General features: G+C 32.3%; 1 protein-coding gene across 3 annotated transcripts in view; it reads left to right on the forward strand.

Moving 5' to 3' along the window:
* LOC145268186 (uncharacterized) overlaps positions 1-17,278 on the forward strand; it is an 86,561-nt gene that overhangs the window by 36,044 nt on the left and 33,239 nt on the right. For all 3 annotated transcript variants that reach the window (XM_080123417.1, XM_080123419.1, XM_080123418.1), the window contains exons 5-7: positions 4,718-4,774; positions 5,867-5,970; positions 11,499-12,129. In XM_080123417.1, coding sequence (XP_079979543.1) covers positions 4,718-4,774; positions 5,867-5,970; positions 11,499-12,129 — 792 coding nt within the window. The remainder of the gene's footprint in view (positions 1-4,717; positions 4,775-5,866; positions 5,971-11,498; positions 12,130-17,278) is intronic.

The following is a 17,278-nucleotide window of genomic DNA, read 5'->3' on the forward strand; positions in this document are numbered from 1 at the left end:
CCAGCAACTTATTCATGACACACAGGAGACTTATTGGTCTGCAGTTAGAGAGATGACTTATCATCTGAATTCTTAAATACAGGGCATACTGATGAGGTTTTCCAGAGTGTGGGGAAGCACTTCTCCTTAAGACAATGCTTAAACCGTTTTGTAAGTATGGAGGCAAGTTCTGGTTGAAGCTTTTTCAACACTATAATTGGAATGCTGTCAGGGCCAGTTGCTTTACTGGAATCAAGGTTCTTGATTAGCTTGGTGATCTCATGCACAGATATTTGTATGTTGCATAGTGTTGTCTATTATAGGAGGAAATATGGGGAGGTGATGGCCTTCGTCACATAGGGTAGAATTAGCTGCAAAGTTCTTGGTAAATAGTTTGGCCTTGTCTGATGTTGATGAGATGACCTCGGGTCCATTGATGATGGTTGGGATAGAATGCACACTTCTGTTCAGGATCCTATTTGTTATTTGCCAAAACTGGTGGGAACCTAGCCGTTGTCCAGCTACTTTGGATTTAACGGACTGAGCATATAGCTCTCTTGCATTTTTTATTACTCTTTTACAGTGGTTGCTGGCAGTCCTGAAAGCAGCTTTAGTCTCAGTACATCTATTACGTTCGTAGCTATGGAGAAAATTATTTCTGTGCGCAATGGCTACAACTCATTCAGGGGAGAACCATGGCTGGCCGTTAGATTTTTGTTGGAATTTTTTGGATGTTATGAATCGGTCTATGCCTACAATTAACCATTCGGTCAGGTCTGATACTATAGAGGACACATCCTTTTTAAACATGGAATGCAAAGGTAGATCAGATATAAATGTACAGAAGCTATCCCAGTCAGCTGTAGGGTATCGATATACAGTACGGTGGAGAGGTACGTCTGAAGACTTATTACATTTCATTTTTATCTAACTGATACAACCGAGTGGCCGGAAGATCCCAGAGGAGATAGAAGGGAATATGAACATAGCTCAGGGGAAGTTCTCCTTGGGTTGCTTTTGTACATTTGGATGTTAGTAATGGGGATATAGCCACTACTGAGAAATGTCATGTAAAATAGGCAAAGTAAAGAAGAGCTGTTGAGCACTCAGACCAGCAAGCTTTTGGAAAAAAAAGAAAAGGTTTTCAATATATTAAGAGGAAAATAATGAGAACAGCTTATACTAACTTTAATATGAATTTAAAAAAAGAAAAATAAGAATTCAAAGAGAAAATTTGTATTTTGTCCTTGTATTAAAAAAATTGTTGTTTATCATGGATTCCAAAGATAAAAATTTGTTTATTTTTATTGTCAATAATTTGAAAACAATTTTTACATATTCAAATAAAAACAAAACAAAAACAATCAAACAATTGCAATTATGTGTTAGGGACCATCACAGATTTACTCCACCCCACCCCCCTCCATATGTAACACAATACAACTGTAGTCTAATTTAATAACTTTTGTACCATTTTAAAAGAAGCTGAAAAAAATTTTTTTCATATGAAAATGTGAGATTAAAATTATTTACATTATCGACGCCTTAAATTTTGAAAGTGTAAACATACTTGTGTGTTTAAAAACTAGCAAAAATCAACTAATTGTCAGATTTTCATGAAATTTTCGTTACTTATTCATTTTTAAATAAACTTTAACAAAAACTGCTTTTAAAATAGGTTCATAAAACTTGCTACATTTTATGAAGCTGAAGAAAAAAAATTACCTATTTTCACTTGAAGTTGTAAATGAAAAATGGACATAAGTCAATATTTACATATATGGAGGAGTAAAATCTTTCTTTTTTTTTTTTTTTTTTTTTTTAAATTACAATAAAAAAACAATTCTAAACAATTTTTAAGATTTAAATAAAATAAAATTCTAATATTTTGTGGCATGAAGTTTTAAACAGATTTTTGAATAAGGGTTTTCAATTAATAAAATACGTTTTCATATCATAAAAAATGACTTTACAATTTTGAAATAGCAAATTTAATTAAAACTCCAATTGATTGATAAGAGACTTATTTCGGGGGGGGGGGGGGTCAACTTTATTTTTAATGTCTATTTTTAAAATAATGTTCAGACCTCTAATTAATAAAATTAACACAAATAATAGCAAAAAAAAAACTTCCATTATTAATTTTAACGCCTTTTGCTATCCATATAAGTTAGACACAAGATAACTTCACGAATACTGCAGGAAACATCAATTTAACAAGTGTGTGTGTAAAAGTTAAGGATGAAAGTTCTGTATCAAGAAGTTAATCTTTCGAACTACTGAAATGTTTTAACAGAATTGACTTGAAAAATTTTAATGCAAAAATTAGTTTTAATCAACTAAAAAATATAAACTAGAATTTTCAGCTTGAGGTTAAAGCATCTCTTTTACTTTACTTATCGTATAAACTTGCGTATTAGTTTTAAAAAATTCACATCTATTATAAAAATGCCTTTAAAACATTTTGAAATACTGATTGGAAAGTTTTATATGTTTAAAGAATTGACTTTGAAAAATTTTCATATAGTAAAAAAAAATACAATTTTAAAAATAACATTAAATTTCTATTTTAACATTTGGTCACAAAATTAAATAAATTTAAAAAAATAACTTTACCGTTTTCTATCGATAAACAGAATTAACTCCAAAATATAAAACCTGCTCAATGCTAGAGCTAAAATTATCCATTTTGAGCCAAAGAGTTCTCATCTTTGCCTAGATGCAGCTACGTCATGTCACATGATTCTTCAGTTCACTAGCCTTTTTCTCTGTAATATTTAGGTTGGTTTTATTTAATAATTGTTTTGTTTACAAGACATTACATTTGTAATTTTTTTTCACATGTTCAGTTGGCATTTTCATTTCTACTATCTGAAAGCTTCTGAACAAATAGCAGTAAAGATTGCAAGTTTTCTCATTTCCAACAAACTTTGTTCAATATCGGACAAAGCCAAGAATTTTGCAGCTAATTTTACCCTATGCGATTAAGCCTCCCCCTCCTCTTGTATCTGAAAACACTATGCTGCATACAAATATGTGTGTGATGTTGCCAAGCTAATCAGAAACCTCAATTCCAGTAAAGCAACTGGCCCTGACAGCATTCCAATTATAGAGCTGAAAAAGCTTCAACCAGAACTAGTTTCCATGCTTATAAAGCTGTTTAAGCGTTTTCTTAACGAGAATTGCTTCCCATCACCCTGGAAAATCTTATCAATATGCCCTGTATTTAAGAATTCAGGTGATCGGTCATCGCCTTCTCAGTACAGGCCAATAAGTCTCCTGTGCGTCATGAGTAAGTTGCTGGAATCTGTTAGTGAAGTAATCAACCATTTCAGCAAAAATAACCTTCTTAGTGACACGCAATATGGTTTCTGTTCTGCTAGATCTACAGCATTATGCTTACAATTATATCTCATAGGATTAGCAAATCTCTCGACGGAAGCTACCTTTCTAGGGCAATTGCTCTTGACATATCAAAGGCTTTTGATAGGGTATACCATAAAGGTCTATTCCACAAAATCTCCAGCTATAGTATAGCTGGAAATGCCTTCTCAATTATTAAATCATTTCTCTCTAATAGGTTCATAAGAGTAGTGGTTGATGGGCAGAAATCAGAAGCTCACAGTATTAATGCTGGGCCCAACTCTCTTCCTAATCTATATCAATGATCTCCCAAATCACATCCTAGATCATTCATAGATATTTATACTAACGACACTACCATCTATGCTAACACTTCAAAGGCAGTAAATGACCAAGTTCTCTCTGATCCTCTCTCTTCTGATCTTGGAAAAGTGGCTGGTTACTTTTAATATATCTAAAACCAAGCTTCTATCATTACATCATCAAGTAGTCTTCGTCTTATGAAAGCTCCATGTTTAGACAAGCTTCTGGGTCTGACCTTTACTCCTGATCTGAAATGGAACAATTACATCAAATCTGTTGTCAAGTGCACTGGAAAAATGGTGGTATCGTTCTACCGCTCCAGAAGATATCTCACTGCTGATGCAATTCTCTATCTATATAAGAGCCAGATACGTCCAAGGATTGAGTACTCTTGCCATATCTGGGCAGACTTTGTAGGGGATGTCCTTTTCTCTTCTCTGCAACATCTTTATCACAGAAAAGCTGTTGTGAGCCTGTCTGTTTTATGGCTATTTTCATGGCAGGTGCTTGTCTGAGCTTCAGTTTATGCCCCACCCCCCTTGTCAAACTTTCACAAAAAACACTTGTTAGCTTAAATCACTATCAATAGTTTACCCCACTCTTTATGTGTGCCTAAACTTAAACGTAGATTCCATGAATAAGGCTTTTTTTCTTAGAACTGCACACCTATGGATCTGTCCTGTTTACTTGCTTTCAATTTACAATTTGGTTGTCTTCAGGTTGTAAACAATTTCTTGATGAGCCGTTCCCTTAAATAATCTAATTTACCAAATTTTCACTAATAACGATTACTATGATATTGTCCCATTGACTACTGTACATTGATTAACTCTTATCCTCGAGTGGCCTCCAGGCGTTGATAAGTGGTGACTCCTTTGCAAAAAAAAAAAAAAAAACTTTGTTCAATCAGAATTTGGTAACTGAATGTTTTATAAAAATTAAGTGTCCTTGTTTCACAAAGATCTATGCCCACATTAAGATTTAAACATAAAAATAATCTTTTTTGTTGGATATGTTATAATTAGATTTTTGCAGTTTGGAAACTAACAAATTCTAATTATTTTACTTTCAGAGAGTTATAGTTTCCGATACAGAATCGGATGGTGAAATGAAAAAGAAAATTCCAAAAGTAAGTATTCAATATTTAGTTTACATAACCATTTTAGGAATTCAGAGTGAAGGTTGTATATTTTAGAACTGGCAAGGAAACACAACTTTATTCAACATTGGATGAGGATCAGCAAATGTTCCACTCTGCCATACTTCTATTATTGATGAAATCTCCCATTCTTAATCAAAATATAATTTATAGCTCTTTCTTTAGCATAATTGATCAATTTTCTTTCACATTTTTGCTGAACAAGTAAAAGATAGGAGTTTAAGGAAGGAAGTTATTAACTGTACAAGTAAAAATGACTAAGAAAGTATTGGGTTAAAATGTCAAGAAAAAAATGTAGAGAGGTTGGAATAAGTAGATTAGCAGGCTTCATATTAATAAATAAATCTGTAGATGGCGATACTTTAGTTATCGCCATCTGTATTTAGATGCACACGTTGCTGATACCATTAGCCATGACAGGTTTCAATTGCGCAATGTTATATTGTTCAGAGTGACAAGGATTCGTTAGGCAACTTGGCTTTCTCGCTGACTTATGTGGAAAGCTTAACTGCTAATCTTTGTATATTTTTTAGGAACAGGTAGCTGGTTTCGGAGAGATTGATTCTGATTGGCTACATTCTGATATAAGAAGCCAACTGAAAGTGTGCATTCTGACTTTATCTTCAAGCATTCAAGTAGAACAAATACTGAATTACTTTAAATTTTATTGTAATTACTGTTACAATACATGTAATTACTGTTACAATACATGTAACTTGTAATTACTGTTACAATACATGTAACTTGTAATTACTGTTACAATACATGTAACTTGTAATTACTGTTACAATACATGTAACTTGTTCGCATTTACCTTGGGTAACATGTTTCCGCCAAAGAAAAAATAATACAAAATAGTCAATTTTACAAATTTTTTTTTTTTTTCTTTTTTTTTAATTAAAAAAATTCTTTTTAGTTTTGCTTTTTTAATTTTGATTCTCTAGAGATTGATTAGAAAAAAAAATGTAGAAAGCTTTTTGTTATTTACATCCCCCACCCCCACCTTTCCAAATAAAACACCATTTCTCTTAATTTTATTAGAAAATTTTTTTTTCATTTCAGATAAAAAAGTTAAAAGATGGAATAAATAAAGAAAGACGGAAAAAATCATCAGGTGATAAAGAATTTAAGAAACCTCGGAAACCTGCAAATAAAGATTTATTAAGGTATGATCTGAATTGATTATTCTACCTGAATGGAATAATGTTAATGTAGCTTTAGATTGTCACAATAGCAAAAATTAAATGATTCGAATGGAAACTATGCTTTATTTTTGTGGTTTGAAATCCTCACATTCTTTAGCGGCACAGTCTTGTCTGTTTTCTACGAATACTGTTTTGTGCCTTTTGGGTTCAAATGGCTAAAATTTACAATTTTGTGCTTATTAAAAAAAAATGATGTCTTCGATTTTTATAAAACTTTCTGAAAAGTTGTAACTGATTTCTATATAATTTTGTTTGTCTATACTTTGCGATAACTCGTGGGTGTGCCCCAGGGGCTCTTTTAGGGCTAATAAAAACACTCCATTTTGGCAACTATTTTACCATATTTGTCCAAAGTTTTCTGTGTATGTCTATTTAGCAGTTTTGCATGGTGCTGAACCCAAATTTAAATGTTAAAGCCTTGGAGACTTTTGGGGGCTAAAATGGGAGGAGGAGGGGGGGGGTAATCTTTTTTTTTTTTTTTTTTTTGCATGGTGCAGAACTCAAATTTATATATGGGGGGGGTAGATGCTGAACTTAGTCATACTTTTTTTTTTTTTATGCCTCATTTACTGTGCATTCTCGGGGGACCATGCATGCTTCACTTGATTAGGACGAGAAAGGAAAATAAAACGGCTTTGTAACTTTGATATTTAAAAAAAAATAAATGAAAGTGAACAATAAATCTAATGCACAAAAAAAATTCCCTTTTAATCATCAGGGAGCAAATTGGAGAGAAGGGGGTGGGGGTCAAAATAAATTACTTCGTTTATGTTTACTGGTCCAGAAAAATGTCTGCAAGAAAATACTAACTGCGAATAACTTTTTTCTCTTATGTTAAATCGTTTATGAAAGAGACAGTTGGATGGAGAGGTATCAAAAAAAATTTTGAATTTTTTGTATGTGCCTGTGCTTTCTTCCCCCCCCCCCTTTTTGGATCTGAATTTTCACATCTTACTACTATGCATGACAGGAAAATGCTAAAAAAAAAAAAAGCATACTAAGCTTTTAATTTGTAAATCCCTATACTAGGACTCCTCCTCATAACAACGTTTTTCCAAGTAATCAGAAACATTTTATTTTGTAGTTTTCATTTTCTTGTGCTGAGGTTAGACGTTTTGTGAATGATGTCCAGTTAATTCCTGAACCATTGTTCAGTTAATTAAAAATTCATCCTCCAGAAAAGAAAATTGTTCACGAGTAAATTAGTTGTGGCATGTTATATGTATTGTGTTTTTCTAAAACTATGATTTAATTTAAACTGAAATGTTAAGGATATTTATATTTTAAATGTAAATTTGAGTGATTTGCTCAAATATTAATCGCTAAAGTCAGGTGATAGGGAGGGGGTAATCGTCCAAAAATGTATTCAGTGCATATTAGAACTGTTTTTGATGCAAGTTGACCATGATTTCTGGTAGCTTTTTCCATGGTCAAGTGACACTGAAACCTTCCAACAATTCAGCTGAAATTGTCTTCGGTACAGCTGAGTTTCTACAAAGCCCTTGCGCATGCCTGGTGTGAAGAAGAGGTCATACAGGGCATTGTACATGTTGCATGAATTCAAAACTAAGATAAATTTTTTTATATATATATATATATATATATATATATATATATATAATAACTGCTATTTTAACTTATTAGTTGAGTGCCTGGCCACTATTATGGCTTTTTGCCTTTATTAAATAAAATAAAAAGTACAATTTCCAATTAAATGAATGATTAAACAGTTAGAAAAAGAAATTACAAACCAACTACTATTCTTTAAGTGAATAACTATAAGCTGAAGTTCTGCTGCTGCTCTACTTTTGTTACATGATAAGGGCTGTCCCCTTTTCATGTAAGTATAAAAATAGTTTAGTTAAAATGAAAATGAAATAGCAATAGACGAAATTCGAACCTCGTAATTTAGGTTTAGAAATAGATTACGTGTGAGAATTTAAAAATGTAAAACAAACATTTGTTTAGAATATAGATAAAATATTTCAAGAAAAGAATGTGAACTGTCAAGTTTGTTATGAAATTTTAAATTGAAAGAATGCAGCTTATAAAGATTGTTTTTAACATATTGGAAAAATAGGTTACTGAGTATAGGTTAAAATTCCTTTTGTAGAAATAGGAAAAGTTTTGGACACGTATGTCCAGAACACGTGAAAGAAAGCACATGTTTTAACATGTGTATGACGTCACGGAAAATAGAAAGTTCTAGGAATAGAGAAAATACTTCAGAGTTGGTCAGTCGGGGAGAAACTCGGAGAGAGACAGTCAGTCGTCTAGGAAGCGAGACGTCACTTTGAAACTAAAATGTGAAGTTGAATTCTTGATGATGGAAATCACGGCCGGTCGTGAAGAAATAAATTCATCATGTGTTTTGTAAAGTTCGTCTTGTCTTATGATTCTTACAAAAAGGTAAAGTGAAAATTGTATTATATATCTGTGTTATAAAATGTCTTTTCATAAACGTCTCGACATCTCATGTCTACACAATGTCTGAACAGTGAACACTGTCTCTTCACTCCAAGAGCTTCACATAGCAACACATCTATTAGTCTAAGGAATGAACATTTAAAATATAGGAATCGTAATAACATGAGCAGTCTCTTACAATAAAATGAACTACATCAATCTCTCTAAGTCTCTTACAACAACATCTCGCTCTCTGAGTCTTACAACATCATATATAAGACTCACTCTTTTAATGAAACCCCTATATGTAACACTTTCTCTTCTATTCTTGCTGCCTGCCTCCTCTGCTCTCATCATCTCCTCAATATTTAAAGTTGAATACTTTTAAGTTGTAATGTAGAAACATTAGTTTTTCTATTCTCAAGACACAGTCTGTTCCTCATAGGTTCATACACATTACCACCTGTAATAGAGCTGCTCACTCTCCACGGATGAAGGTGGTGCACTTAAATATTTTGAAGCCAGTTTACTCAGCATTGATAAGGTCTCCTGTGTCTTGTTCCACTACTGAAATGGATCATCACCTCTTGCGATTAGTTGCAAAGCTACACAATGATCAAATTCTTTTGTGCACTTAACCAGAAAGGAATTTACTCCTTTTGAGTTTAGATTGTGATTCTTGTATTTCTGTTGTAGTTGTAGTCTCCAGGTTTAACCTGCTCTAAGTTTTGATTTTTTACTGTAGGTATATTCGAAGGTAATTCATCAAACAGGCTTGAAAGAGATAGTTTTACTTTCATTTTGATTTTGACCTTCAACAGAGCTTGAAGAAGTGTATCCTGCCGATTCTGCTTCATTATCATCAGTAGAAAATAGATGTAGAATTCAATTCTTAATATTGTTTTCCATGTCATTCTTTTTAAATTTTAATCTTTGCTCTAGGATTTGAATCTAGGCACAGGTTTTTATCATTTAGATAGAATGAAAATTTTTTTCCCATTGAATTATTCAACAGTGGTAAGGATTCTACTAAAGTCAGAAATATGAGAATTAGATTGGACAGATTTTGAAAGAAATAATCTCAAAGCTAAAATTGTAGGTATTATCATTGATATGGTTGAACTTCCTTCTTTGGATTTTTTTTTTTTTTCTCAAATGGACTCTGTAATTGGACACTTTTTTGAACTAGTCCCCATTGGTAAGTTAAGGTAGGAATCTTAACAGCATACATTACAAGAGCTTTTCATTGTTCGAAATTTCTTATATATAGCATTCCACCATGTCACATTTTGAATTTGTTTTTCAAATTAAGCTTATCCTGTATTTCAGATAATTTGCTAATGGTGAGTGATGAAAGTGAGACTGTATTTCTGTTAGTTGTAATGATTGTCTTAACAGTCTGTTATTTTGTTTAAAACTGAATTATTTTCATTTGTTTTAGACTGTTTCTTTTTCTGCCTGATTACATTTTCTTGTTTTTATTCGTTCTTTTATTTTCGAGTTAGCAGCTGTGTCCAAACAAATTTCCTCTCCATCTGGGCAATACCAGGTATCTCCACTAGTTGATTTTTATGAAGTACTTAAATAGTGATTTCAAAAGTTTAAAAAAAAAACAACATAATTTGGGTGCCATCAGCTAAAATTGGAGTCAAAATAGTGCTCCAGCTGTAAAGCATTAAAATTTTAACATGTAATAAATGTATATTTCCAGATGTGTACAAGAGCACTTCAGTTGACTTATGCTTGCTAAGTTCAATTTTGACTCCTTAGCTATGTTTACCAGCTAAAAACCAAATCGAAATTTGGTAGAGACCGTTCCTTAAACATGGTTACTTTTTTTTGCCGTTAGAGCTAAATGTTTTCATAAACATTTATTTTTGTCTGCGTGATTTATTTGCCTGTTTGTGATCAATAAAATTTACTTTGACTGCATGAGATACTTGTTAGGTTCACTTAAAGGTTTAAACCTCTACCAGCATTCATCATCAAGATCAATGTTTGGGATGACTAGTTGTATACTATATGGGGGAAGAAGTTTATGTGCCCACATTACTCATCTTGTTGCCTAAAACGTTTCATACTCCATAATGATGGTTTCCTTTAGATTAGGTGTGAATCCTGTTATATTCCTCCATGTTTCCTCTTTATTTCAATAACGAAAATGATATTTTTCAATTTAATCATCCCAAGAAAGTCTTGAAATAAACGTTGAGGAATGTAACTTGATTTGTTCTTAATAAGATTCTTATCAGTATTTCATCATTTCATGACTCCTCAATGTAGTTAGATGTAGCAAGCACATCACCCCACCCACTCACAATGTTCAAAACTGAGATGCCAGTCATTACTGAGGTTTCTTAATTTTCATTCAATCTAAAAACTGGTTAAAGATGTTCTTAAGATATATATTTAACAAGTCCAAATTTTACAAATTACTTTCCTTTTGTGATTATCCAAAAATATATAACAAGTAAAACTGTTTTAATTCTTTGTAAAAGGTGGTCGTTTTGGAATTTATGACTGTTCAATTTATCTATCTGTATACTACTGAAAGTCTACATTTTCTTTGCTTATGTGTGCAGAGTAGATGACATTCATTATTGTGACATTTATTTAAAAATGCTCCAGACTCTGGATCTTGCTTGTCATCATGCATCCTGGATGACACAAAAGGCAAACAGTGTAATTAAAAGGGCAGATGAGTAGTTGGAAGAAGCGAATTGTGTAAAAAAGAGACTAAAAAAAAAAAAAATGAATCAAATGTTTACTTGAAAATGGATGACCTCATAACTTTTTTCAGGCATCTCAAAAATCTATTTTAAAAAGAAGTTGTGAATTAATTTATAATTAACAATTTTAATTTTCTTAAATTTACAAAACTTTTTTTCACCAAAAATATAAAAACACTGGTCAGATTTTAAACTAAGCAACAAAATAAAACCTGACTAATAATCAACTTTTATTGCAGTGTACAATGAAAACACTTTTTTAAAATCGTAATTAAATTAAATTCATTTATTTCTTGCAGCTTTTTTTTTCATGAAATGCAAATTTGTTAATTATTTTTTAATTTATTTTTTTAGGAAAAAGTCTTCCTCATCAACAGTAAAAGAACTTCTTAAGCAGCAAAATGTCACTCATCCTGCTACTCCCATAATCCCAACTACTACCACAACTACAACTACTCCTGTTTCTCTTCCCACTCCTACTACGTCTCCAACTGCACCAGCTACTCCCAAACCATCACCCCCTAACCCTCCTTCCCTTACTCCACCTCCTATTAATAATACAATTACTACTACTACTACAGCTATGACTGCTGGTAGTACTCCAATTATTACTACTACTATTTCAATTACTACTACTACTACTACCTCGGCATCTACCTCTAACAATAATGGCCATGCCTCTGATCCCAATGTTAACTCAGCTACTACCACTATTACAGCAGGCCTCCTATCTCAAGACAGGTCATCTAGTAGTAGTTCTGGGTACATGGGAACGGTCACTGCAGTAACTCACATACCGATTAGTGCAGCAGAAAATGATGCGATTAAAATGGAGTCTGGATTGACTGGTAGTCAGCCCTTCAATAATGTCAAGGAAGATTCTAATAGCAGAGAGGCCTACAAACCCCTTGATCCAGAAAGCATTCCAAAACTATGTGAGGGAATACCTGATCCGTTGGAGAAAACCATCACCCAATTAAAACAGGTAAATACACTCCTCTTTCCTGTCAAGTCTTTTTGTTGTTTTCATAATTTATTTTAAATTAATTGTTGCGTGAGAGAAATTGAACGTCTTTTACAACTCTGAAAGCCTAAGTGTCAAATTGTGCATGGAGATTTCTAACAGATTCAATAGTAACAAAGGCCTTGAATTGATTTTGCTATATTTTAAGTTTAAGACAAAAAATAAAAATTGACTTGTATTTCATTAATGTGCAAATGTTAGAATAAAAAGTAGTTTTGCAACTTTATTTTTAAGAAATATTCTTTTTTAAATAGAACTCTGATGCTTCAAATCTCTTCCCTATGTGTGTGTGTGTGTGTATATATATATATATATATATATATATATATATAAGGCAAAACGTGTGTTAGTGTATGCACACTTTTTGTATGTTAAGCAAAGGCTTTTGGAGGTGGGGGTAGTCACGTTTTCATAGAACTTTTTATATACTACTTAGATTATAATACCTCCGATTTATGAAATGAGGTCGTGTGTATCTTTTAATTGGGCAACTTTTATGCGCTATTTTCGCAATATTTTTTACTCTTTGCATGTTTGTTTGTCTTTTCCGTATATAAGCAAAACTAAATCCATAGCAAAAGCAGCTCCCTGGCACTTGTGCCAGAGACGTCCAGAAAGCAATGAGGTTTGATCAATGTGGCTAGAACCCGTCATATCAGACAATTGCTATTCAGTGGGACACTCCCCTTTTTATGGGGAGCTAGTTTTCCCCAACATGTTTGGGAAATAAGCAAATACACAGAAACTGGCTATGTAGTTTTGTGCACTTTCAGGAAGCATCAGGTATTTTTAAAATATGCCGTGTCATCTCATCAACAATTGCTCTAAGCATGAAAAAGTATTAACGAAAGTCATACGAAGAGCTACGCCTGATCAATAAACATATCCATGTATTAGACTTGACATGAAGATTATAAAAGTGCCCCGTTTTGTTATTGCCAAGGTGTTTAATAATTTTGCTTTACAAATTCGGTTGCTAGACCTAGGAACTTCGATGAACCCATGCCCAGGGAAACTGTTCAGTTTATCACATATCTCTTAATGGTTTCCAGGTGGTCAATATTTGGAGAAATGTTACAAGGTGCAAATTTTAGATATGGTTACACTATATAGCCAAGTTTTAAATAAATAACTGGAGAGTTAGCCAGCAAAGGTCTTGCTAAGCAATACAAAGTCACTTGATCTTCTGGATAAGTGGTGATGCCTATGTAAAAAAAAAAAAAAAAATTGCTTTGTCAAGTTGTAAACAATATTAAAAGAAAGTTTCTTAAGATTTTAACTTTGAGAAAGTCTAAACACAGAGCCTCCATGCCTTATTGAATTTGAAGCCAAGATTTTTTTTAAATCAAAAATAGCATTTTTGATGGCTTCACTTTTCTCTTCTGATGTTTTAAACGTAGAGTGGTGTTTTGATTAAAAGTCTTTCAGGACAAAAAGCACACACAGTACAATCTTTTCATTTAAACTCCATATTTTGCCCAATTTTCTTGAAATAGTCAATGATCAAGTTTTTTTTTTCTTTGCAGTTATAATTAACAAAAATGATTTTCTGGAAATATAAATAAGCAAAAATAAATGTTGATATTTACATATAATGAGCGCTCACAAAATACGCTTAAATATGATATTTTAATTTTTTCAGATTTTGTATATATTATTATAGTCGTGATTGCAAAATTAAAAAAAATAAATATTAGCATGCCATTAGCCAGAATCCAAGCCAAAAACAAAACTAGCATTCAAAGCTGGTGACGTTACCACTACCGTGACATGCATATGAACTGATTAAAAATAAATTAAAATGAATATACAAAATCTATAACGATTTTTATTTTTATTTTTCGATTTTGACTTCTTTCTGACCCTTGAAAAACTATTTTAAACGGCTAAAAACCCATAAAAGGTCCATAAAAAATCCAATCATTTGAGGCCCCTAGGACCGCTCTGCGACTTAGTTTCCTTGGAGATAGTTTAAAAATATGGAGATAGACTGACAGACTTAGTGAGTTTTATAAATTCAATTGAACTATATTTTCGTAAATTAATTATAAAAAAATTTTATAAATTCAATTGAACTATATTTTCGTAAATTAATTATAAAAAAAACAATTTATAATAACATAACAAACCACGAGGAAAATATTTTTTAGAAAAATTGAAAAATACAAAAATATTTTTTGTGCATTTATTAAATGATCCATTATTAATTTCTCTTTACCATAAAAGATAATATTTAGTGTTTGCATGCCATCGGAAACTGCTTGGTATGCCAAGTGTGCCGTAGGTTGCCGACCTCTGACTTAGATCATATTCACACCATTTCTTGATATTAGTTTTGTATAGGAAGTACATGGTTGCTGGGGTTTTATTTTTCTCACAAAAAGCATGATGGTACATTTGTTGAAAATGTCAGTGTGTGTATACACACACACACACACACACACACACACACACACACACGTCTTGGTTCAGTCTCTGTTTATAATGTTTTCTTTGATTCTTTCAGTGACAAATGTTAAATCTTGTCATGTGTAAAAATTGAATCGTTCATTTTTTTTTTAAATTGGTTTGTATATTTGTATTCAATATTTGTATTATTCAATTTCTTTTCCTGCAATTTGATATTTGTCCTCTTTGAGCTGGGGGGAATGTAATTGACATTTAGTCGGATGAGATGATTTGTTTTCTTTTGATTGCTATACAGAGTTGGGTGTATTTTGTGCTAGAATTTTTATAGAGCTCTGAAGATACGTGGCGATGCTGTATCTTGTGTATGATGCATAAAAAAAATATTTGTTTGCAGACTATACTAGGATAGGGATGCTGAATTTCTTAACTGCATCCTCAGTAATTACTGCCTTCCATAGTTGTTGTTGTCTCACCACTAATTACTGAGAATGCAGTTAAGACTCAGCATTCCTATCCCATCATGGTTTACCACCTGACGAAGGCCAGAGGAATAGTTGGCCAAAATGTGAAACAATTATGGAGATGAGAATAATAGTTCAAAAATAAATATATAAATTACTTATTTCAAAAGGATTTCAATAAAAAAAAAAATATTGCTTACAAACTCAAGTTTGTTTTTATAAGAAAAGCAATGTCATTGTACAGCGATATTTAAAACATATGGTTGATTGTGTGCGATTTTCTTTTATTTTATTTTTGCAATAAGTGAAATTCTAATTGTACAGTTTGCAGACTGTGCTAAAATAAACATAAATGCATTAATAAGGGATTAGGGTGCGTTAACTATTCTGTACTTTATCCTAACAATTTAATAAACAAAAAATTGAATTTAACTTTTTTTTTTTTCTATCTAAAAAAAAAATAGCACAAACTGCTCAAGCACATTAATTTTTAATAGCTGTTTTTAAAAATAATGTATTTTCTTGCTGTCATCTGTTACAACTTGTCCAGTTTGGACCAAATTTTTTATGATCAGAAAAACGTATGTAGAAAACTATAGGAAGAGGTGGATTGTTTTAGCTTCCTAATAAATTATAGCAAAGAACAAGGCACAGAAGAAGCACAAACTTCCTTTTTAAACAATAACAATGAAGAGTATTTTATTTGTAGCAGAAACTGGCAGGTCAGGCTGCTAAAAGGGAAGAAGGCAAAGAAAGTTCTTTTAAGGTCGGTCAGTACCGTGTCGTCCCCGGCTGGATAGCAGTTGTCTCAAATAGACCGTCAATGCTATAGCGGGATGTCTGGACAGATGAAAGAGGATAGATGTTGCTATGCTGGCGATCCGGATCTGACTGCTGACGTTCCCTTAAGACTTTTAGGGAGCAGGTGAATCAATGTGCCCTGTTAGCTGATAGGTCGGCCTGTGGGCGAAGAACTCAGGGGGGGGGGGCATTGATTCACCAGAGAAAATAGTTCTGTGACTGCTAAACTATAGCATTTTTATTTTATTTTTTACCTTTGCATTCCTTTGTTTTGAATATCAAATTTGCTAAATTGAACATTTCTTAGCTTGAACATTTTTTTTATACTTTTGAATTTAAATAATCATGAAAAATCTTTTGTCAAACTTATAATTTTTACACCCCTGTTGGTTATAGACAACTAACATACTTCCTAACTTCTGAGTGTAATTGATACCGAAAGTGGTAACAAGGCAAATCAGTTCCTTCACTTTTTTCTCATACCTATATCTCTCTTGTGCATGTCCTTTTTTTTTTTTTTTTTAATGTTTTTCTAATCATTCTTTATTATTTAATCATTGAAAACTTTTTTCTGTTTATTTTAATTGAAAATTATTGAAATTAGCTTTATTTTTAAAGAATTATTGAAAACATTTTAAATCTTTTAAAACTATTCTAGGAATATTATGTATTGAATACATTTTTTTCTTTATGATGTTTGAAATTTTATCTAGATTTCAATAAATTCATGTTTTAGATTTCAGTAATTTTATTTGTTCTTTGGATTTCAATTTTATTGGTCCCCCGATTTATTAGAGAAGGACCTATGTTTTCAGTGGCATCCGTTATTCCGGATGATTACCAGATAACCGTCCATTAGTTTTTCCTAAAATTTTGCCACAAATTGTCTTTCGTTAAATAGATGTGCACATTAAAAAATAATTTGCGAAAATTCTCGTTGTCCCCAGGAGCTCAAAAGGTAAAAAATGTTCCAAAATGGCCAAAAATGGCACTTTTGCCCCATAGCGTTTGATCCATCCATTAGATTTTTCTGAAACTTGGCCAAAATGTGGAGGCCATTGTTCTTAATATAAATTCAGTATGGGTGACCCTGGAAAAATTCTGGTTCGCATCCCTTTGGGACTTCTAGGGCTAAAAATCGTGCCTTTTTGGAGCTTTTTTTTTTTTTTTTTTTTTCCATATTACTCAAAAACTTGATATGTATATCTATATAGTGGTTTTCCATGGTGCTGAATTCAAATATACATGTCTTAAGGCGTGAAACCACACCGTTTGTCCATTTTTGCTGGGATTCGGCATTCCCAGGAGCTCAAAAGGGGCCACAAATGTCCCAAAATTGCAAAAATGACACTTTTTGCCCCATCCATTACATTTTTTTGAAACTTGGCGAAAATTTTAAGGTAACGTTGGCCCTTCACACTTCTCGCATTCATCATTTC

Source organism: Euprymna scolopes, chromosome 43 (assembly GCF_053919585.1).
Source record: "Euprymna scolopes isolate OS-2025 chromosome 43, ASM5391958v1, whole genome shotgun sequence".
NCBI lineage: Eukaryota > Metazoa > Mollusca > Cephalopoda > Sepiida > Sepiolidae > Euprymna > Euprymna scolopes.